Below are 24,442 nucleotides of genomic sequence, written 5' to 3' on the forward strand. Positions count from 1 at the left end.
AGAAGTGGTACCTGGTATTAATATTGTTGATACTGTTGCTTTCATGCTTTTATATATGCTTTTTAAAACATGCTTTTTGATAACTGTATTTGTTTTATCAATTGAGTATTAAAAGATATATTTAACTAGACTCCTATTGTTGAATGTCTAGGTTGTTTCCAAATTTTCACTACTCCTGTAATGCTTCATTGAACATCTTTATATATAAAATTTTCACACATCTGTGGTTTTTCATAACTTGCTAATAGTGGAAATTTTAGGTCAAGTGTCATACTTTTTTAATGTTTTTGATGTGCAGGAAAATTGCCTTCTTGGAAGTTCATGTTTGTCCCTTAGAAATGTTTGAGAATGTCCTATTATTTTTGCAAATGGACTTATTAATCCTGATTGCATAACTTCTTTAGCCTTCTTAGAGGCTCAAGACAAATCTTTGGCAGATGCTTTCTGTTGAGCCCGATTTTTTGAAAGGTTCCTCAAAATTTAGTTTTTCCTGCTATGATCATATTTCTTAGCCACGCATATTAGAGTAGGTTCATCCCTGAGAATAGACCCCTTTATCTTATAAGTGCTAGAGACCTTTAACAGGGAGAGCAAAGCATGAACATGGCATTTTGAGCCCCATATTTCTTGTTCTTCTATATGAAAACCAATGCTGACTTCTGTCTACTACATTGTTTGGCTCAGGGCTAGAGTTAGTAGGTATATAAGTACTTGAAAATATTTTCACAGTATCTAATTTATTACATTTACTAATCATTCTTGTGAAAATACAGCCAAGATCTTTGTTTAATTAATCCTAGCATTTACATGTGTCTAAAACGTCGTGTCTTTCCTCCATAGTTCCTCCAAGTTTTCAGAAACTCTGGGAAATGGGAAACATGCTGGATACTGGCAGGAGTGGTGAAGCTAAGGATGTGATCATCAACAATCCCATTTCTCTTTACTGTGAAACAAACGCTGCACCTCCTCCTACCCTGACATGGTACAAAGATGGCCGTCCTCTGACCTCCAGTGATAGGGTGTTGATTCTGCCAGGTAAAGATCGCTATGAACAGCATGAAAATCAGAGTCTCTGCCAAATGTGTTTCTCCTCATTTATTAGACGAGTTGAATTGATCAGTTTTCTGGCCATGTAATTTAACTGACACAGGCTGCCAAATGCCACTGGTATCTGTGTAGCTTCGAGCCAGAAGAGTTTAGGTTGAGAATTTGACAATAGGCTGGAATACCTTAGGTAATTTTCAGTTCTACTACAGGATCATTCTGTCAGCTTAAGAAGCCCCTTGGCTGGGTGACTGGATGGCTCAGTCGGTTAAGCGTCTGCCTTCAGCTCAGCTCATGATCCCTGAGTCCCAGGATCGAGTCCCACATCGGGTTCCCCTAGCGGGGAGCCTGCTTCTCCCTCAGACCCTCTCCCCTCTCATGCTCTCTCTCAAATAAATAAATAAAATCTTAAAAAAAAAAAGAAGTCCTTTGGCTTCCATGAGGCTCCATTTCTCTAATAGTGTGATGAGATCATCAGTTTGGTTTTTACACATTATTGATAGATTCTAAAATATATTTGCAAATAGTTACTATTCACTTTATTAAATACATTTATCATAAATCAATAGTTATGATTATTGGTTTCAAATATTTTAGTTGTCACATGGTTTATTGGTAGAAAAGGAGATGTTTAAATTATTGTGGAATCATAATCTTTTCAAGGCTTCTATTTAATTTGAACAAATATAAAATGGGCTTGTCAAAATTTACCAAGTTCTACACACCTAAGGTCAGCATATTTCATGGTGTGTAAATTTGATTTCAATTAAATACAAGATATCTTGAAAAAAAATTTTTTAAAGTGACTAAATACAAATGACAGCTAAATGTTGTGATATGTGATCCAAAATTGGATCTAGGCTTGGGGGAAAATATTTATAAAAGATTGTGACAATAATGAAATTTGAATATGGACTATGAATTCATTAGTAATTTTGTGTTGATTTTAAATTTCCTGATTTTGATCACTGTACTATAGTTATATAAGGGATTATTTTTGTCCTTATATAATTACAGATTTATGAATATTTAGGAGTAAAGGGGCACTGTGTTTCAACTTACTCTCAAATAGTTCAGAAAAAGATTTTATATATAAATAAATAAATATGTAAATTTATATATGAGGTAAAACAAGTGAATATATATATAAGAGATAAAACAAGTGGAGTGAAATATAAACAATTGGTAAACATAGGTGAAAATTTTTTATACAGTTATTGAAACTTTTCTTTGAGTTTGAAATTATATCAACATGAAAAGTTTTAAAAATATTCAGTTATTCTTTTAAAAGTATATGTATAATAATATACTTTATACCTTTTGCATCCCTGGCTATTGCTTTCTCAAACCTATACCTGCATCAAACATTGTAAGCTTCTTTTACATGTATTCAAAACTGTAAAATCAAGAAGTCACTGCATAATAACATTTCCCTGTGGAATATGATGAAGGGCATGGAGCAACCTTACCCTCTTGTGAAAAATCTACATGAGCTACTTATCTCTCAGGAGATCTGATTCATATATTGGATCATTTCAATAATGCAGTGTTTGTTATACAAATGGTTTGTGGGATTAAAACTGAACCGTTAGATGAAAAAGAACCCTGAAAGAAAATGTAAGGAAATCATTAGACCTGAAAAATTCATCTCTGTTTATGACCAGTAGGATTTAGAGAAGTGAACATATGGGGCTATGTTTTCAGGAGGGCGAGTGTTGCAGATTCCCCGGGCCAAAGTAGAAGATGCGGGGAGATACACGTGTGTGGCTGTGAATGAAGCAGGAGAAGATGCTCTTCAGTATGACCTTCGTGTACTCTGTGAGTTCTTATTTTGTTTGTCATGCATTTTTTCACTCAAAAAAATTTTTTTGAGGAACTAATGTTTGCAAGATGTTGCATCAAGGACTTTAAAGGCTATAAGGATAATCAGAAAGTGATAGTTCTACTGAGGAATTAATCATCTTATGCAAATTGAGAACTCATGACTTAGGACTCTTGAAATATCAGATAACAAACTGGCTTAAACTTAAAAAAAAGAGAATCCATTGACTCATGAACCTGAAGAGTCCCAGGGTAGAGCTGGCTACAGTCATACCTGACTTCTGTGGCTCAAAGAGGCCAAGCAGACTTAACCTTCCTCTTTCTCTTGTTTTTTTCTCTGTTATTAGCATCACTCTCAGGTGGGGGATCCCCTTGAATGACAAGTTGGCCCCCAGCGGCTCTAGTCTTACATCCTTATAATTTCATATCCAAATGAAAGCTTTTCTTAGTGTTTACAACTGAAGTCCTAGAATTGGATTTTCATGGCTTTAATTGGCCAAGCATGAACCACAGTTCTATCCCTGAACCAATTATAGAAGCTAAGTGGCCTGTTTAAGGCCTAATTTCTGTGCCTACACTTAGACCACATTGTTCTCCACCTGAATGCATGGACTGAGAGTGGAAGAAGTATTGTACCTTGAAGGGCAAAGAGAGGTGATGTTGCTGGAAGTTGAAACAAATAGTTGCCTCCATTAAAAGAGATTGATCTAGAGAAGTAGCAGTGGGAATGTATAGGAAGCAGTCAGCATGAAAGAGTTTCCAGAGGAAGTTATGAAGTAATATGAACTATTAGGCACTTGTCTCAGAGCATGAGATGACACTGAGATTTTTTTTCTGAGTGATTAAGAAAATAGTGGCAAGAATAATAAAAATAGAAGACCTAGGAAAACATTATTTGGGAAAAAAGAAGTCAGTTTTGTTCCGGACATGTTGAATTCAGCATGTTACAAGATACTTAGGTATAATATTGGAGGGGCCATGGAAAATCAGGAACTTCAACACAGGAGAGAGGCTGAACTAAGAATGTAGATTTGAGAGTTATCCACAAATAGGTGATATTCAAGGGCATGAGATTTCCAACAGCAAGGATTATAGATAAAGTAGGACAAAAGTTCATGGTGGGATTGTTAACAAGTAGGAGAAAGGAAAAGAAAAGAGTTAGAAGAGAAACAATCTGAGAGGTTCATGAGAAGCAGTAAACTACATACTATTATATGTCACAGAATCCAAAGCATGGAAAAGGCTATCAAGAAGTGGTTCTAAAGACTGATGAATCACAGACCTGTACCTCTGAAACAAATAATACATTATATGTTAAAAAAAAGAAGAAGATAGCAGGAGGGGAAGGATGGGGGGGGAAATCGGAGGGGGAGATGAACCATAAGAGATGATGGACTCTGAGAAACAAACTGAGGGTTCTTGAGGGGAGGGCGCTGGGGGGAGGGGTTAGAAAAAAGTCATTTTTGGAGTTTAATAATTCCTAAAAACCATCACTACACCTAATTCATTCATCAAACTAAGTTCTTGATATATGCTAGACACTGCATGAATACTAATTTTTTGCTAAAATGCTGTTGAGATACTATTTAGGCAAGTATAGGGGAGAAAAAAGCCATTGGATGTCTACCACACATGATGAGTTTTAGTTTTGTGACACACATCTGTTTTGAGAATATTAAATTGGAAATGGTGAACAATCATTATAAAAGATTTCCTTTACATGTGGGATACACATACAAAATTCTAGCTCATTTTGGAAATAGCTGAGGGGAGGGGACTGGGGGGAGGGGTTAGCCTGGTGATGGGTATTAAGGAGGGCACGTTCTGCGTGGAGCACTGGGTGTTATGCGCAAACAATGAATCATGGAACACTACATCCAAAACGAATGATATAATGTATGGTGATTAACATAACAAAAAATTGAAAAAAAACTAATGATGTAATGTATGGTGATTAACATAACATCATAAAATTTAAAAAAATTAATTTATTGCTGAAGGAGAAGCAATAAAATATTAGCATTTCTTTAAAAAAATAAAAGAAGTGGACCTAGTATTGGATGCTAAAGGAAATTTAAGAAAATAAAAACTGAAAAAGTCCATTGGCTTTAAACTGAGAAATCATTGGTAAAATTCAGAAGCTCAGTTTAGATACTGTGGTGTGGCACAAAGCCACAGGACAAAAGGATAAATCTGGAGCAACTAATCAGGAAGAAAAGGAAACTCTTAAGATATTTTGCAGAGGACAGAAGAGATGGAGTAGAGTTTTAGGATAGACAGCTTGAGGAAACATATTTAAGAAAGATTTGAGCTTGCTTACAGACCAAAGAAAATGATCCAACAGAAGGGGACAGATTAAATTTTCAAGCGGGGAGGAGGGAAACAGGGGAGGTACAGGAATTCATGGATCAAGGTCCTAGAACAGGTGAAAAATGCAATCAAGGAACCAAGAGGGGTAATTAGCTTTTCATGGTAATGAATTGCCATTCATCAAAATGGTTAGGAGGGAAATGTGGAAATGTATATCAAATGTATCTAGTCCTTTTCATTAAGTATAAGAGCAAGACAAACGGTGATAGGGGTGGTTGGGCCTGTGGAAAACAGAAAAGTTTAGTGATTACCACCATGGAGGATGTGATAAACAGTCAGCTGTTGAAGTTGGAGCCATTTGGCTCAGTTACTCCTTTCTGAAGCCACCCTTCCTTCTACAGCATTCCCAGTAACCAGGAGGCAGAGGTAGAAAAAATAGTGTGCTCTATCTGGGTGGGGTGGGGGTAGTGCCACAAGGTAACCAGGTATATATTGTGGAAGCGCTGGAGGGTGAAAGACCATAGAATGTGCAGCAAGAAAGAGCATCACCAAAATGACCCCTGTGAGGTTTGGGCAGGGCAAGAGGAAAAATGATGAAAGGAGGCTGATGGGCTGATTGTAAGTGGGGAAGGAGTAGAAGGGCTAGAGTTTTCAGTGCAAACAAAGAGCAGCTTATGAAGGAAACCTGAAAAGAGGTAAAAGAGAGAAAACAGTAGAGTTCAAAAATCATATATTTGACATATATCTATTGATTACTAAACTATATGCAGGAACTTGTGCTAGGCACTGAGGGGGATACAGCAGCGAATACAGTGTAAACATCAGTCCTTCTTCAGGGAGCTTATAACTTCCAGAAGAAAGAGGTGTTAATATTGAATGGTTGAATGGTCCAATGGTCCAAGGTCCAAAGGTCCCTGTCTAGGGCTGACTGACATGGAGTAGAGATGAAACTAAAATTAGAGTGGGATGGATCATCAACATAGATTTTAAAGTCTATAAGATAGTGATAAGGAAAAGAAAAAGGGAAGAGAAGATGATTAATTAAAATCAGTGCTATCATCACCAACAACATCCTAGACCGCATGACTTAATTTGACTTATTTAGTTTAGGACAGAGTAGAAGGATCTGATAAAGAAGCAAGATAATATGGTTTGGGAAGGACTGGGAGTCAATTAAATTGAAATGGAACTTAAGGATCGGGTAGTTAAAGGCAGATGTTCATCCCTTCAGGCTGTGTTAATTAAGAGGAAGTTGGAAAGCATGTTGGAGATGAGTTTAGAGAGTTGGAACAAAACAAGAAAAATGAACTGGACCCAGAAATCTGTCTACATTAGGGATGTTTCACAGTGTTTGATGCTCACCTCCTATGTGCCACTCCATGGTTCTGTACTGAGAATAATTCTGAGTGGTGTAAGCTAGCTGATGGGGCATGACAGCTGGAGGGCAGGTCAGACCAAAGAGCTTTGGTAGAGGTCTGTACAGGTCAAACCTTGGACCTGTAGACCACCTGTAGACCACCTCTTGGTCCCTCCTAATGGTTCAGCTCCAGGCAGAAGTTGAGGAAAACATCAAATCTTTATGTCCAAACATTTCATCTTTAATTAGTTTTCATGGTATTGAGGTTAGTGATGGGCTCATTTAGTCCGAAGTTCAAGTTTATTATTTACTAATCTGCAGTTCAAGTTATATTTTGTGTTACCTAGAGTATAGTAAAAAATCATATAACTTTGTGAAAATTTGCATCCAAAATAACATTGAAATTCTATTATGTACCTTGTAGCCTTGATTATTTTCTTTACAGAATTCCAGTTTAGTTTTTGAAAGACCCAAATACCACAGGACTACATCTACATTAAATATATAATCTTTGCTGATTGCTAAAGATATGGTACATTTTAAGAGAGTGAAACAGAATAGCTAAGCTTTCCAAATAAAGTAAAATGATTATTTACTTTGAAAATGAATTTCTACATTTATAACAGCAGCCAACACATGTTTCTAGTTTATATAACATTTCCATTTTAAAAAATTTTATGGGTAACGTGATTTTTTCGTAACTGACTAGTCTAACATAAGATAGATATGTACCTGGATTCTATGGTATCATTTTAAATGAAAGTGAATATATGTAGGAAAATCTAGAATGTGACTCCTCAAACTTTAGTGTACATAAGGATCACTTGTTAAAACACAAATTTCTTGGGCCCTCTAGAGATGCCCACTGAGGAGATCCAAATGGGACCCAAAATTTGCATCTCTAACCAAGCTCCCAGGTGATGCTGATACCACTGATACTGGGGCTGGGGAAACACATTTAAGTAGCCCAGACAATTCCCTTGCAAATGAGACCAAATCTGCCCATCCAAATATACTTTAAAGATGTAATTTTTCCGGCTTCTCTAGATGACCAAATAGACAAATATTCATGCATGCAGATGCTACTTACATGTATGCTTGAAAACCCAGAAGGCATAGTTCAAACCATGAGAGAGAAGCGAGGTCAGATAAATTGGGGAAGGTTTGAGATTGTGGAAGGGGTGAGTCCAGGGAAGGTAAACCCAAGTTCACACAATTTTTATCACCACCCTAATTTATTAGTGTAAAATGTTATTCAACAATCTTGGTTTCTCCTTCAACTTTTCTATTATCATCCCATGCTTTTTAAAGCTGTCAGAAAACTAGAGTAACTGAGAAAATACCTCATTTCCTGTCATTATCTCTTTGTTGCAATCATCTATTAGTGCCTCCAGTTATTAAGGGAGCAAATAGTGATCTCCCTGAAGAGGTCACCGTGCTGGTGAATAAGAGCACACTGATGGAGTGTTTATCCAGTGGCAGCCCAGCACCAAGGAATTCCTGGCAGAAGGATGGGCAGCCTTTGCTAGAAGATGGACATCATAAGTTTCTATCTAATGGAAGAATTATGCAGGTAAAAGTAAAAAATCGTATTTTCAAATAGCTATTTGACTTTGTATTTCCTAAGTCTTTTTTACTTTTGAAAGTAATTTTTATTGGTTTATAATTATTATATTTGTAAAAATAACTAACCATAAGAAAAATAGAAAATAAAATTCTTTATTCTATACCCCCTACCAGAGGTGACCACTGTTTTTTTTTTTAAGTTTTTATTTAAGTTTTTTTTTTTTAAGTTTTTATTTAAATTCCGGTTGGTTAACAGTGTTATATTAGTTTTGGGCGTACAATATAGTGATTCAAAACTTCCATACATCACCCAGTGCTCATCACAAGTGCACGCATCCCCATGATCTGTTTCACCCATCCCCCCACCACCCTTCCTTCTGGTAACCATCAGTTTGTTCTCTATAGTTAGTTAAGAGTCTGTTTCTTGGTTTGCCTGTCTTTTTTTCCTCTGTGACCATTTGTTTTGTTTCTTAAATTCTATATATGAGTGAAATCATATGGTATTTGTCTTTCAGAGGTGACCACTACTAGCACTTTTGTGTGAATTCTTACAAAAATTATACATTCAACACATGCACACTCCTAAATTTGCTACAAGATGGCCTTTGTGATAAAAGCCACATTATAATTAGTATGATCCTTGCCACTGCATATTTCTGATGGTAAACTCCTAGGTGGTATTAAGTTCTCTGTAGATTAAAATGTCCCCTGTATTAGTAAAGAATTGATAATAAACAATGGAAAGCACATAAATATCCCAAATTGTTGTTCACTAATGGCCATGTCTATATTTTTCTTTTCAGTTGTCTTAAAAGAAAGTTACGTATTTATAGAAATAACACCAATTCTTTTGTTAGGATACAACTTAATAACATTTTTGACCACATAAATGATATTCTATGGGCCCAAGAATCTAAGCATAACTATCAATGTTTCCAACACAGGACATATCTTATGGAGTTCTTGTCTTTAAACACACACACACACACAGACACACACACACACACACGAACCAGATCCAGTGCCTGGAAATGCCCTTGAATTCTCAAATTATCTTCTAAACATTGTGACTGTATCTTATTTGATGTCCTACAACCTCTATCAAAATATTTAAGTGTTTCTCTGTCTCAGGCCAAAAGATATATAGATGGATAGAAATTTCATTATTATGAAATGAAATTATGTTATTATGCCTAATAACATAAGTATAAATGCTATTATTAGCTAATTATTGCCGCATAAAACAAAGTACTCCAAAACAATAAGCATTTATTTAGTTCATAAGCCTTCTAGCTGGTTGGGTAATTCTTCCAGTCTCAAGTGTCTGGATGCTGTGAACTGAGTAAGTGGTCTGCTGGTCTTGGCTGGGCTCTTAGCACAAATCCAGGGCCTCAGTTGTAATAACTGATTCTGACCCCCTGTGATTATCTTACCCTCCAGCAGGCTAGTCCTGGCTTTCTCACATAGTGGTAGCCTAGTTCCGAAAGAGTGGGGAAAGGCACTGGATCTCTCTAGGCCTAGGTTTGAAATGGCACATTGTCACTTTTCATCACACTGTGTTGGTCAAATCTATTCACAAGGCCAACATAAATTCCGCATCTTACTCCACCTGTTAATGACAGGAACTTCAAAGTTACATTGCCAGGGGTGTGATAGGGAAGAGAAATAATAATTGGGGGAATTTTTGTAGTCAGCATATAACAACTATGTTTAAAATTGCCTTTTCTGATTGGAAATCTTTATAAATAAATATTTGATTAACGCGACTAAAAAAAGCTAGCATCAGCACTATTATATACAAAAATTTATTTGTCTTGTGTTCATCTGGTATTAACCAGAAAGAATATGTGTTGTTTATTCTGAAATACAATGATCATTATGAAAAGTGCTTTATTAAAAATTTCAGTTGGAATGTCTTCATTTTTTTCCCTTAGATTCTAAACACTCAAATAACAGATATCGGCAGATATGTGTGTATTGCTGAGAACACAGCTGGAAGTGCCAAAAAATATTTTAACCTCAACGTTCATGGTAAGAGCTCAGTTCCAATAACATTTCTTAGGGTATGCTTGAAAAAGCAGGAAAACTGTGTTTTAGATTATGTAGACTTATTTTGTACTTTTAACTTGAACAATGTGTGGAGACTGCATTTTTTTCAATCTCCTGTCTTTCTTCCCATCACAAAGTAGGATTATAAAGTACAAATCTTCTAGGAAGCCTGTTTTTATATTATTTCAGTTCCTCAGGAGAAAGTACTTAACTGCTACATATTTGAAAGTGAAAAAAAATCAAAATTCTAAATCCCCAAAATTATGTTTATATACAGTTAGAACCAAATATAGCTCTTTTACTCATAAAAATTTACCCAGTAATCTTGATTGGAACCAGTTTCTGTCCTCAGAGGTAGAATTCATGTTGAGTTACATCCTCCAGTACCATTAGGTATACTCCCTGAAGAAGAAAAAGTCATTTTTGGAGTTTAATAATTCCTAAAAACCATCACTACACCTAATTCATTCATCAGACTAAGTTCTTGATATATGCTAGACACTGCATGAATACTAATTTTTTGCTAAAATGCTGTTGAGATACTATTTAGGCAAGTATAGGAGAGAAAAAAGCCATTGGATGTCTACCACACATGATGAGTTTTAGTTTTGTGACACACATCTGTTTTGAGAATATTAAATTGGAAATGGTGAACAATCATTATAAAAGATTTCCTTTACATGTGAGATACACATACAAAATTTTAGCTCATTTTGGAAATAGCTGAAATTTGACATTTCATGAAAAATTTCTCCCTTCAAGACTTTTATTTAGATCATGAATATCCTTTTTTGGTGTGATATGTAAGGAGTATTGGCGTCCAGCAAAGTTTGGTGTTTGTGGAACAGACATTTGAAACGTTTTTATCTTTGTATTCCTAGTGCTTAGCACAATGAGTAACATGTGATAGTAAAAGAGATTTTGCCTTTTTGATGTTTTGCTTTTGTTTTTGATGTTTTAAGACCTCAGTCTTAATATAATTGAGTGTTATATTAATTGCATTCATTAGTTCATGTCTCACTATCATCATTGGCCTGAACAAGACCCATCTTTACTTTTATTTATTAAAATATTCATTCATGTATTCATTCATTTTTATGCCCATTTCTTGCTCCTGTTTCCCCTCGCCTTTCGTAGGAAACCATTCAAATGGTACATCTTAAAGTTTTTTTTAACGAGTAAGTCTGACCAAAACAGAAACAGTGTTTTATGAATTCTCAGGAAGAAATAAACGAGTATGATGATGGTGAGAGCACACAATCTAATCTGTAAAGTGCAGTAAAATAAATGTTGAAAATAAAAGTGTTGATTATTTTTTCTGATTCCCAAGGCAGACTTAATTTTTTCTCCTTTATGTGATCAAAAGCCCCAATTATAGCAAGTCCGTAAGTTGTCTTGTATTAGTTATCTTTATATGTCTCTCTCTTCACCCCATCCTATAAATTTATTATAGATGTTGTAGGGAAACAGTCATTTCTTATAGATCTTGGTCTCCCTGGACCCATCTATAGTCATGGTAGTCACTAAATAAAATTTGGTGCTTTTTCATCAGTTGCTTCTTCCTAATGCACAGCAAAAATACCTCTACCTCTCAAGGTAGAAGCAGCAACCACTAGAGTTTACCCTTAAGGACTGGAGTTCAGAAAGGTGTTTCCTCATTCACAGGTTAATGATACCTTGAACTCCCAATTGTGGTCAGGAACCCATACTTAGATATTAGAAAATTCATTTTGGGGAGAAATAATTTAAATTGTTTTCACTTTAAAACCATACTGTTTGTTATCTCCCACTACAACAGTGCCTGCTTCTTTTGGACTTTGACCTTCATTCTGCCGGCCTGTGGGTTTTCAGCTCTCTTGTCTTCACTCTCCTTCACATCCAGCTTAACTTCTCGTGGAACAACATTTCAATCACCTCTCTTAGTCTTCTTACTGCTCTTGCTCAGTAAAAGCTCAACTGCATCTAACGACACAACGTATTGTCCACTTGATACCCTAACCCTAGTAGGCATCAAGTTTTTACGTATGCAATTTCACTTAATTATCTCAATAACCCCAGGTGTTGGTACCACTTGATACCTCTTTTACAGATGAAAAGGCTGAGGCCTAGTGAGATTAATTTGCATGCCCACAGTTACAGATCTCGCAAATACATACCAGGATTATAACTTAGGTAGTCTGATTCTAGAGGTTTTGAACTTAGCTGTTTTGCTGTATTCCTTCTCACTAAATTCCATTTCTGACCATACCTGCACCTAGGTGGCTAACCATGCCTGGAGGAACTCATGGAGTCAGGAACATCAGTATCATTATAAATTCATAGGTACCATCTTGAACTGGGCTCTCCATACTGCCTGGGGTTCCTCCTCTTGTCTCTGTTCCCTAGTGACTCTTTTACACCTTCATCCCTCTCCTCAGATGTCAGATGACCCTTGGCTTAGTGGGCTCAGGCTGCCATAACAAAATGCCAGAGGGTGCATGACTTAAGCAACAGAAATGTATTTTTTCACTGTCTGGAGGCTGGAAAGTCCAAAATCAAGGTTCCAGCAGGGTCTGGTTTCTGGTGAAGGCTCCTGCTGGCTTGTATTCCAGCTACTTTGTCCTCATAAGGCCTCACTGAGCACACCTGGCCAGAAAAGCAAGGATGCTCTCTTGTATCTCTTCTTACAAGGACAATGATCCTATAAGATCAGGGCCCTACCCTTACAACCTCATTGAGCCTTAATTACTTCCTTAAGGGTGCCATCTCCAATATAGCCACAGTGTGGGTCAGGGCTTTGGTATACAAATTGGGGAGGGGGACAAGGAGGGATATTCAGTCCATCACAGCCACCTCTCACTTTCACTTCCTTCCCATTGTTACAACAGAGGATGGAAGCATTCTTCTACCTTCCAAAGGCCAATAATTTGACTCTAGATCCCTGCTCACTGCCTCCTCAAAAATGTCTTATAATCTCCTCTCTTCCCTTTATATATTTAATATCTGATTTCTTCACTCCCACTCACTCCTTCTGCCACTGTGTTCCAAATTTCACCTCCACAACACCAATGAAACTACTCACTGAATTCACCAAATGGCATCTTTATGAAGTCCAAGAGGCACTTTCTAGGCTTTATCTTTCTTACTTCTGTGCATTTGACATCTTGGCCATGATAATTTTTAAAAATTCTCTTCCTTTGGCTTTTGTGACACCCACACCCCTTATTTATATCTTGCCTTCCTGGTCTCTCACTCCTGGTTGACTTTGCTGGTTCCTCCTTCTCTACTTGATTATTACATTTTAGTTTTTCAAGCTCTAGGCTTTGTTCTGTTCCCATGCACATCTTAGGTGATCTTATGCATTTCCAAATCTCAGATACTATCTATGTACAAATAGTTTCCAAGTTTTTATTTTTAGTCAGGGCCCCCCATCAAGAACTCCAGGCCCTTCTATCCAAGTATCTACTTCTTGCTGACACAAATGTCTAGCAGTCACTCTATGACAATGTGTATATAACTGAGTTCATTATCTTTTCCCAAAAATGTCTTCCTCCTCCAATAATCTCTATCTCAGTAAAAGGAATCACCATCTACCTGTTGTTCAAGTCAGAAAAAATGGATGTCATCCCTGATTCCTTCTCCTCCTCCTTAAGTTTTACCCCCAAAACATCAAGTCCTAAAGATTCTATCTCCAAAATGTCCTGGGATCCATTTACTTGATCCTTTTTGACACCATCCCAGGCAGAGTTACCATAATCTGTTATACAGATTACAGCAGTTGTCTCCCTGGACTTTCTGAATCCCTTCTAACCTTCTAATTAGTTCTCTCCACTGTAGCCAGATTGAGATCTCTGAAATTAATTTTTGATTAAACCACTCTTCAGCTTGAGGCCATATTTCAGCATTCTTAATGAATGGGTCCCAGAGACCTTATAAGATCTTACCTTTGCTGGTCCTTTAATTCTCTGTCCATCTCTCCTAACCTTGTTCTTCAAATTCTAGTCATGCAGGCCTTTTAGCTACTATGTTCTTTCTCCATTTGGGACTTTGTATATGTTATGCCTTCTTTTTGGAAGGACACCCATTTTCTGTCTTCCACTTAACTTATTCCTGCTCATATTTCAGTATCTTCTTCAACGTCACTTCCTCCTCCTGATCCCCAGTTAGGTTGGTTCCCTGTTGATTGACACTCATCATACTTGTAATTATGAGGCAGTATAGAACAGTAGCAAGAATAAGGGCTCTAGAGCCAGACAACAGTTTTGGGTCTCTTCTTTCAGTAACTACTTGTGAAACCTTAGGCAAGATGCCAACTTTTCTATGTCTCAGCTTCCTCATCTATAATATGAGAATAAGAACTGTATTTAACACATGAGGTTGTACGGGGATTCAATAGTATATGTGAAGTGTATGTGTGATAGTATATGCAAAGTGTTCAGAACATTGCCTGGCACAACATACCCATTCAAAAAAATGTTAACTGTTATTTTTGGTTCAATGTCTGTCATTACTGTCAAACTATTAACTCTATGTCTATTACATTTTCACACTGTATCAGCACTTAGCACAATGTCCAGAATACAGTAAATAATAAATGTTTGATAAATGAATGAATATTAAAATTAATTAGTGGGTGAAAAATAACCATGTGATAGTAAAAGAAATTTTGCCTTTTTGAAGTTTTGCTTTTGTTTTTGATGTTGTTTTAAGACCTCAGTCTTAATATAATAGAATGTTATATTAATTGCATTCCTTAGTTCATGTCTCACTGTCATCTTTGGCCTGAACAAACCCCATCTTTACTTTTATTTGTTAAAATATTCATTTGTTCATTTTTATGCCCATTTCTTGCTCCCATTTCCCCTCTCCTTTCATAGGAAACCATTCAGTTGTGTATGATATTATACCTTCTATGTCTATGTGTTCTTATAAAAATCTGTTGTTCCACATGCATATGTTTTAATATGCATAAATGGCATTGCATTGTTAATCTCTTTCTTACTCCACTTTTTCTCTGTACTGCTTTTGCTTTTGGAATTCTTTTTTGTTTTCAACAGTAAGCCATAGCATTGTTTATTTCTTAAATTTTCTGCTCATCTTGAATATTATTTTTTTACATTGTCAAAATAACCTGTATAATTTGTTGCTAGACAGATACCCTAAAATTAAATTTCTATTTTACTGTTGCTATAAGCAGTAAGATAAAACCTTAAATAAAGATATAATGTTAAATACAAGAATATTCAAATGTACTATTAACTCTTTAATTTTTGATTGGACCACTCTTCAGCTGAGGCCATATTTTAGCATTCTTAATGAATGGGTCCCAGAGACCTTATAAGATCTTACCTTTGCTGGTCCTTGAATTCTCTGTCCATCTCTCCTAACCTTGTGCTATTAAGTCTTTCTTTATACATTGACAAAACCATCTTAAGAATTGCCAGCTACATTATACAAATAAAATGCACAATAATTCTGTCTTTGAAAATTCTAGTATTCTCTTTCAAGGGAAAAAAACTGATGGAAATGAGTTTGATGAAGGCATTAGGGAATTCTAAGAAGGACAGCTAAATAATTATCATTAACTCAGTGCTTTAGCAGACTATGGTGGTCAGGTTTATATTAACAAATTGGAATATGTATTACTGATAATATCAGATTTTCTTTTAATATATTTGCTATTATAGTTCCTCCAAGTGTCATTGGTCCTAACCCTGAAAATCTCACTGTTGTGGTGAACAATTTCATCTCTTTGACCTGTGAGGTCTCTGGTTTTCCACCTCCGGATCTCAGCTGGCTCAAGAATGAACAGCCTATCAAGCTAAATACAAATGCTCTTATTGTGCCTGGTAAGGAATTTATTGCTCTTAACTGGTGGGCAAAACTTTCCCACTTTTCTCAATACAAATGGCATCAACTTAACTCTCTTTCCAAACTTTTGTCTTGCTCCTTTTATTTGTTCACATTAAATGCCTCTCTTTATCTGTTTGGGGCCATTAGGATAAGATTGTATAGATTTATTTCAGTGGGAATGTACAGTAACAAGGTCTACTTTCAAGAAATTATGACATTTAGGAACAAACTTCTTAGTAATTCCTTGGGGGTGATAGACTAGCCAACAGTGCTTTCATTGGATAAAATCACTGGTTGTTTTTAATTAATCCTAAAGCTCCTTGAGGATAGATAAATAGACCAATAATCATTTCTACACGGTGGGAGATTTAAACCCAGAAAATACTTATTAACATATTTTGACTACAGTACAATTACTGTTTGCTCACTAGAACCTGTATCAAACAGTTCTACTGTCTACGTTTGGTTACCGGAGAGAAAAATTTTATGAACTTCTTCCTTTTAAGGAGGTAGAATTAATACTGAGATCAAAGGAAAAGGAAGGATCAAAGACACTCAATTTAATTCAGTTCTTTCATTTTGAATAGGAAATTTTACTGTAAGAGAAAGGATACATTTTGCTATTTATCTTATTGATAAAAAAGTTATTAAAACAACCTCTATGCCACTCTTCAATTTGCATTGTATTTGCCCACAGGTGGTCGAACTCTACAAATTATTCGGGCAAAGGTATCTGATGGTGGAGAATACACTTGTATAGCTATCAGCCAAGCTGGTGAAAGCAAGAAAAAAGTTTTCCTGACTGTTTATGGTTTGTCTTCACTCTCCTCATAAAATTCTTTCCTTTTTAAATTGGTATCTAATACTTTCTATCTGAGCATCTTAATGAAGAAAAAAATAAATCCTTTTGTTCTTGTTTCTCTCCCTCAGTGCCCCCAAGCATTAAAGATCGTGGCAGTGAATCTCTTTCTGTAGTTAATGTAAGAGAGGGGACCTCAGTGTCATTGGAGTGTGAGTCAAATGCTGTCCCCCCTCCAGTCATCACCTGGTATAAGAATGGGCAGATGATAACAGAGTCTACTCATTTGGAGATTTTAGCAGATGGACAAATGCTGCACATCAAGAAAGCTGAGGTGCATCTTTTATTCTTGTTTGTGTGTCATGACTTGTTGGTGGGATGATGGAAGAAAGAATTGGTAGTTGCATATTCTCTTTACTACAGTGAGAAACGAGTTTTATTTAAAAACGGCATCATCAATGCTATTGACCTTATTTTTATTTTTTATATTAAAAAAAAGGCAGGATTGTAGAAGGCAATTAGAATGGGGCATTGGAGCATAAAGATGACTGATGATTTAATCTACACTGGAACAGTGTGATTGGTCATCTGTAACTTAATGGAGCACATACAATAGTATCTTTTTCTTTTAGGTATCTGACACAGGCCAGTATGTATGTAGAGCTATAAATGTAGCAGGACGGGATGATAAAAATTTCCACCTCAATGTATATGGTGAGCATCTGCCTCTAATACAACTCTTTTTCCCCCAGATATGCAAATGAAAAAGTGTCCTGGATTAGCTTAATGAGGACACATGATTTTCTTCTGTCTTTTCACAGTACTACCCGGTATCGAAGGGCCTGAAAATGAAGTGGTTGTTGAGACAATCAGCAATCCTGTGACCTTAACATGCGATGCCACTGGAATCCCACCTCCCACAATAGCATGGTTAAAAAACCACAAGCCCATAGGTAATATAGTTGTGCATTTTTCATTTTTGTTTTCTTTTGCTCTTAACTCACTAGATTAATAAACTAGCACATTTTTAGTATTATGCTTATAGCTGTGTTTAATCCAAAAAGCCTAATGGACTGAAATATAAACTTACAGAATAGACATGTAAGATGGTTATTCATTACATAGAGATTTTTCTTATTTCCTTTTTCAAAGAAAGCTCTCATTTAAAATGAAAGTACAAAGGACAAACTTTTAAGAAACATATTTATGACATAAAATAAGATGTATTAGGGCACCTGGGTGGCTCAGTTGATTGAGTGGCTGACCCTTGATTTAAGCTAAGGTCACGATCTCAGGGTCCTGAGATTGAGCCCCATGTGGGGCTCCCTGCTCAGCTCTCCCTCATCGTCTGCCCCTCCCCCCACTCACCAGTGCATGCTCTCTCTCTCTCAGATAAATGAATCTTTAAAAAAATAATATATATTATGGTGAATTATAGAGATATTAAAAATAAAAGCTTTTTATGTTTTGTTTTGCTTTGTTTTCACCTCTAGAAAATTCTGACTCGCTTGAAGTACATATTTTGTCTGGAGGTAGCAAACTCCAAATTGCTCGGTCTCAGCATTCAGACAGTGGAAACTATACATGCATTGCATCAAATACAGAGGGAAAAGCACAGAAAAATTACATTCTTTCAATTCAAGGTAAGTGAGGTATGGGGTAGGCCTGGCTGGCTAATCCAGTAAAGCATGTATGACTCTTGATATCAGGGTCATGAGTTCAGCCCCACAATGGGCATAGATTTACTTAAAAAAAAATTATTTTATTTTATTTTTTTATTATGTTCAGTTAACCAATATATAGTACATCATTAGTTTTTAATATAGTGTTCAATGATTCATTAGTTTTTTAAAACGCAACAAGGTATGTGGGGTACACTCTGACCTACCTTCAGTTCTTTATTATATACTATCTATAGTACAAAATAAAGCTACATCTAAAGAGATCATTTATAGGGGCACCTGGGTGGCTCAGTCAGTTAGGCATCTGCCTTCAACTCCAGTCATGATCCCAGGGTCCAGGGACCCAGCCCCGTGTCCCTGAGCAGGGAGCCTGCTTCTCTCTCTGCCCCTCTCCCCTGCTCTGCTCTCTCTCGCTATTACTGTCTCTCTCAAATGAATAAATAAAATCTTAGGGAAAAAAAGGAGATCATTTATAATTGATTCAAAATACCTTAGTTTCATATTTTTTGGATATTTTATTTTTTCCAGTTTTGTTGAGATACAAACACTGTCTAAGCTTAAGGTATACAGCCTAATGATGTGACTTACAAAATACCTTTAGATTCACAAAAAATATTGTCAATTTCCTGTCCTACATTTATCAGTAGATTTGTATTTTCGTGAAAATGGTCATAACTGTGGAAAAAAGAATAATAGAAATTTCATAATCTATTTTTTCATGTCTACTGAAATTACTTTTAATAGTATTTATTCTATTGAATTACTTATTTATTTTAATCTGGTATAACTTATTTTGAGCTAAGCCTATAAATCTCTTCATGTTTATGTAGGTAAGTAAGATTTAACTCATGAAGAGATTGTAGTGTGTTCTAACTACAAGTCAGGGATTGGGTAAATTTCAAGTAAGCATGAATCTTATACTATTTTGGGGTAAGAGTAAGGAGCATTAGTTCATCCAACACTTAATTAACTTAATTAACACCTACTATGTTCCAGCATTATATTGAGCACTGGAGGGAGAACTTGCATACTTTTGATTTTCAGTAAAACTCTGATTATTACTTTTCTCCTAATGTTTAAATTGAAATGGAAGTCTAACTTGAAACTAAGTTGAATGCTAGTTTTTTTCTCGTTAAGTTTTTTGCTAGTTTTTTCCTGTTATTACAGGTACTATGAAAAGAATTTCTCATATATTATAGAAGTAACTGTGAATATTTATTATCTCCCTGTTGTACTCTGCTAAAGTTAAATTCAAAGATATTAATTTTTTTAGTTTTATCGAGATGTAATTGACATATAACATTGTATAAGTTTAAGGTGCATAATGTAATGATTTGATAAATGCATGTATTGCAAAATAAGATTAAAATCCATCACCTAAAAATTAAAATTAAAGAAAAATTGAAATAAATTTGAGTATTGGTGTTTTCTCTGATTAGTGATACTTTGAGATTTCAAAAGCAAAAAAGGAAAAAATAACTATTCAGAGATTCAGCATCAGAAATTATGTTTAATTTTGTTTAATACATTAATAAAATAATAAGTACTAGTCATGGAGAATGTGGTATGACCAAACATCTTACATGACTGTATATTTTATCATGTCTCAGGACTAGAGAGATGTGTATAGGGCCTAGTCCAGCACTTGTCCTATATTAGATACTTATTACAGCATGGCTCATTAAAACTCTCATTGATTTGACTAATTTAGTAACTCTAAATTCTACAGATTTGGTACAGTTATTATTGTCTTCTGGACAACTAAAATGAGATTTGGAGAGGCTATAAAGTGATGTGCTGGTAAATATTTAACAACTGACTCTGCAGACAAAAAGGTCCTGATTTGTAGCCAATCATTTGCCAGTTTCTATGGTGTAAATATCCCCACTGTGGCCCACTTCAAGTTCCCAACATGATGTCAGTGAACAAGAGGAGCAGGGAAGATGTGTAAAATTTGCTTTTGTGAGCTGGTGTGAGCTACCTCCAGCACACTACCATAATTATTTATAAGAGGAATTCAAATGTGTTTCTGCTTGAAACGATTGTCAATATTTTTATAATACATTACCTCTCAATCATATAATTAAAGTGAAAAGCAAAGATGGCCAGAAAGAGTATAGAAATGATTGGATTTTGAAATGTACAACAAGCCTATCCATTGTTTAGAATAATTTTTATTTTATGATGTTATATTAATCACCATACATTATATCATTAGTTTTTGATGTAGTGTTCCATGATTCATTGTTTGCCTATAACACCCAGTGCTCCATTCAGTATGATTTTTAAATTGCATTATGAAGAGAGAAACAACCAACTTAGATACTTTTCTCAGACATTGATGGCAAGCTTTTGTAAAACGTTCTCCTGAACTATACTAATTCTGAACTATATTGAGGATTTAATCTAAAAGTGATTCATTTGTCCAGGAAGGACACCCATGAGGTAGATTTGTCACTAGCCCATATGACTAAATAATTGTATCAACTTAGAAATATATAACAAGAATATTGAAACGATTCCTTGACCTATTCCTCATTTAGAAGTAATTTATGAGGACAATAATAGTTGGATCTTGAACCACAATCTAGGAAAAACATGAAAAAATGGCATATTGTTCTATGATTCTGTTGTATTTGTTAGAATTTATAACCTTGTGCCTTGTTAATGAAAATTTTTATCATTTCCCCAAAGTTCCTCCAAGTATTGCTGGTGCTGAAATTCCAAGTGGAGTCAACATTCTTCAGGGGCAAAACATTGAGCTGGCCTGCAATGCAAATGGTATTCCCACCCCACTTATTCAGTGGCTTAAAGATGGAAAGCCCATAAATAACAGTGAAACAGAAAGAATCCGGTATGTTTTAAAAGAATCTTTGCATCATTAATTATAAGGTATTCTACAATGCTTTATGTTTCAAATTTCACATGAATAATACCAAATTCAGTCTTAATGGGAACTTGGCTATCATTTTGTATTCAGAAAGAAAAAAGATAACATTTTAAAGAGCTGGACACAGAAATTCTCCTTAGACAATTGCTCAAAAGTGTGTGTGTGTGTGTGTGTGTGTGCTGCATGCATGTGTGTAAGTTTTCCGTATCCATCAACATCAATGAGTGAAGGAGTGCTTGGCTCATTTTGAAAAAAGAGACAATATCATCGTAACCTCGTTCATTCCTTGTAGTGATTTGTCCAAATCCCATTTTCTGCTGATACTTGTTACCCATACAACAAATTACATAGAGATGAATAACAATATGGTAAGGGCTTCCTGTTACTTTCAACAATAAATGCCTTTAGAAGAACAGTCCAGAATTCTACTCTCTGCTAGATTACTTCATCACAAAGCCCCATTGTATACACATATCAGAGTAATTATATTATTTGAAGAACCATACATGCATATGTAGGCATTAATTAAATGTATTACAAGCTTTATCATTTTAAACCAATATTTTAAATTTAGGGTTTGGACTGTTTTCTAGTCAATGAATTGAATATACATAATTTAAAGAAAGATAAGTAAATGTTATTTTCTTTGAAGTCATTTTATATTAAAATTTAGATATTTGTTCCCATTAGAAGATTGGGTAAATTGCCAAATAATATTTTAGAGATGTTTTAAGTTTTATTTCTTTGGTGTGCACATATTTCAATAGTTAACAAATATTTAATTATTTTTATTAAATCAGATGGTATCAACCATATTGCAAGCCAAGTACTAGATAGGTGGTGGGACCTAAAGATCTTATAGGATAATACTGATACCCAGGAATTTATGATCTGTCATTCCTCTCTTACAATAAGGTCCCAAATGCACTTTTTTTAAAATTTTTTATTGTTATGTTAATCACCATATATTACATCATTTGTTTTGGTGTAGTGTTCCATGATTCGTTGTTTGTTCATAACACCCAGTGCTCCATGCAGAATGTGCCCTCTTTAATACCCATCACCAGGCTAACCCATCCCCCTACCCTCCTCCCCTCTAGAACCCTCAGTTTGTTTTTCAGAGTCCATCATCTCTCCTGGTTCGTCTCTCCCTCTGACTTACTCCCCTTCATTCTTCCTCTCCTGCTATCTTCTTCTTTTTCTTTTTTCTTAAAATATATTGCGTTATTTGTTTTAGAAGTATAGATCTGTGATTCAACAGTCTTACACAATTCGCAGCGCTCACCGTAGCACATACCCTCCCCAACGTCTATCACCCAGCCACCCCATCCTTCCCACCCCCGACCACTCCAGCAACCCTCAGTTTGTTCCTGAGATTAAGAATTCCTCATATCAGTGAGGTCATATGATACATGTCTTTCTCTGATTGACTTATTTCACTAAGCATAACACCTTCCAGTTCCATCCACGTCGTTGCAAATGGCAAGATCTCATTCCTTTTGATGGCTGCATAATATTCCATTGTGTATATATACCACATCTTCTTTATCCATTCATCTGTCGATGGACATCTTGGCTCTTTCCACAGTTTGGCTATTGTGGACATTGCTGCTATAAACATTGGGGTGCACGTACCCCTTCGGGTCCCTACATTTGTATCTTTGGGGTAAATACCCAGTAGTGCAATTGCTGGATCAAATGGTAGCTCTAATTTCAACTGTTTGAGGAACTTCCATACTGTTTTCCAGAGGGGTTGCACCAGCTCCAAATGCACTTTTTCTATATCTCACTTACTGATTATTTGTTCACATCCCCGCAATATGTATAGGTTTGCAAATGGAACAATTTGCCAATCAACTTACTACTTTCCTTTGGTTATGGCAACCTCCTTTTTTGTTTATTCATATGATTAAACCCATGGAATTTTAAAATTCATATTTTGAAAATGAAAAAATATCATAGATTCATAATAATGTAATTTTCTTTTTTTGTAATTTTCAATAATCATATTTAATAACATTATATGGTAGAAATGGAGTGTTTACTTTTGACATTGGAAGATTCTAATAAAATCACTGTTGTAGGAATAACTATAGAAAGCCATTTAATCTCTTTCTAAAACAGGAAATTTGTTTGATAATTAATGGCTTGTGAAGGGAATCAGTAATGCAATAATATTAACTTAAATATCTTTGATCATCTAACCGTACAGTTATTTACTATTATGTAATTCAAGGGTAAAACTCTAGCAATTTGTGGAAAAATTTTTGCAAAATATACATATACATAATACTGAGTTGTTGTCACAGTTTAAATAAGTTATCTTATTCTCATTAAAAATATTACTAAGTCATTTATAGTTAGTTTTCAGTATATCATTTCTTTTAGTTTCTTATTATAACATTCTTCAGATTTCATACCAGAATTTTTGATAATTTTCATTTAATCCAAACCTTATTTTAGTAACTAAGGAAAAAGTATTCTAACTCTGAGGAAAACACGTCTTTGATTTGGATAGAGAAGTTCCCAACCTGATTTCATTCAGTTCCCATTTTTCTCATAAGGAAGTGGTGGATGGAAGACATGAATTTTATCTGGTTCTGTAGAATTTTAGTTGATTGCATGAAATCCCCATCAGTTTTACTAGCTCTGACTTTCATAGACTTCCATGTACTTCGTGAAAAAGATATGAACCATTATATATCTAAGATGAAGATGCATTTTATGGTGGTATTTCTTTAAAGAACACAATAACCCAGAGTGAGTTTTCCAGCTCTTAGCTTCACATGAATCATCTCAGTGCCTTTACCGTGATATTTCCTTATAGGGTGACTGCAGATGGCAGTACATTAAACATTTATGGAGCTCTCCCATCTGACGTGGGGAAATACACATGTGTCGCTTCTAACCCTGCTGGAGAAGAAGACCGAATTTTTAACTTGAATGTCTATGGTAAATATGAAATTTCACTCTCTTTTGACTCTGCTACCTTCGGAATCTATCAGTAGAAATGAAGGTCCAGCAGTAGGTGCCTGAAGCATCTAGTTTTAAAATCTGATCATTGCCGTTTCCTTTTGGGATAAAAAGCAGCA

The 24,442-nt window shown here is 35.4% G+C and overlaps 1 protein-coding gene across 1 annotated transcript in view; it reads left to right on the forward strand.

Moving 5' to 3' along the window:
• HMCN1 (hemicentin 1) overlaps window positions 1-24,442 on the forward strand; it is a 467,830-nt gene that overhangs the window by 358,371 nt on the left and 85,017 nt on the right. Inside the window, exons 54-65 of the mRNA XM_028121561.2 lie at window positions 841-1,035; window positions 2,749-2,862; window positions 7,918-8,105; window positions 10,033-10,129; window positions 15,814-15,975; window positions 16,677-16,790; window positions 16,910-17,112; window positions 17,411-17,492; window positions 17,600-17,731; window positions 18,272-18,421; window positions 21,155-21,314; window positions 24,178-24,302. Coding sequence (XP_027977362.2) covers window positions 841-1,035; window positions 2,749-2,862; window positions 7,918-8,105; window positions 10,033-10,129; window positions 15,814-15,975; window positions 16,677-16,790; window positions 16,910-17,112; window positions 17,411-17,492; window positions 17,600-17,731; window positions 18,272-18,421; window positions 21,155-21,314; window positions 24,178-24,302 — 1,722 coding nt within the window. The remainder of the gene's footprint in view (window positions 1-840; window positions 1,036-2,748; window positions 2,863-7,917; window positions 8,106-10,032; window positions 10,130-15,813; window positions 15,976-16,676; window positions 16,791-16,909; window positions 17,113-17,410; window positions 17,493-17,599; window positions 17,732-18,271; window positions 18,422-21,154; window positions 21,315-24,177; window positions 24,303-24,442) is intronic.

Source organism: Eumetopias jubatus, unplaced genomic scaffold, assembly GCF_037043125.1.
Source record: "Eumetopias jubatus isolate StellerSeaLion01/CBP00866 unplaced genomic scaffold, mEumJub1_p1.0 scaffold_12, whole genome shotgun sequence".
Taxonomy (NCBI): Eukaryota; Metazoa; Chordata; class Mammalia; order Carnivora; family Otariidae; genus Eumetopias; species Eumetopias jubatus.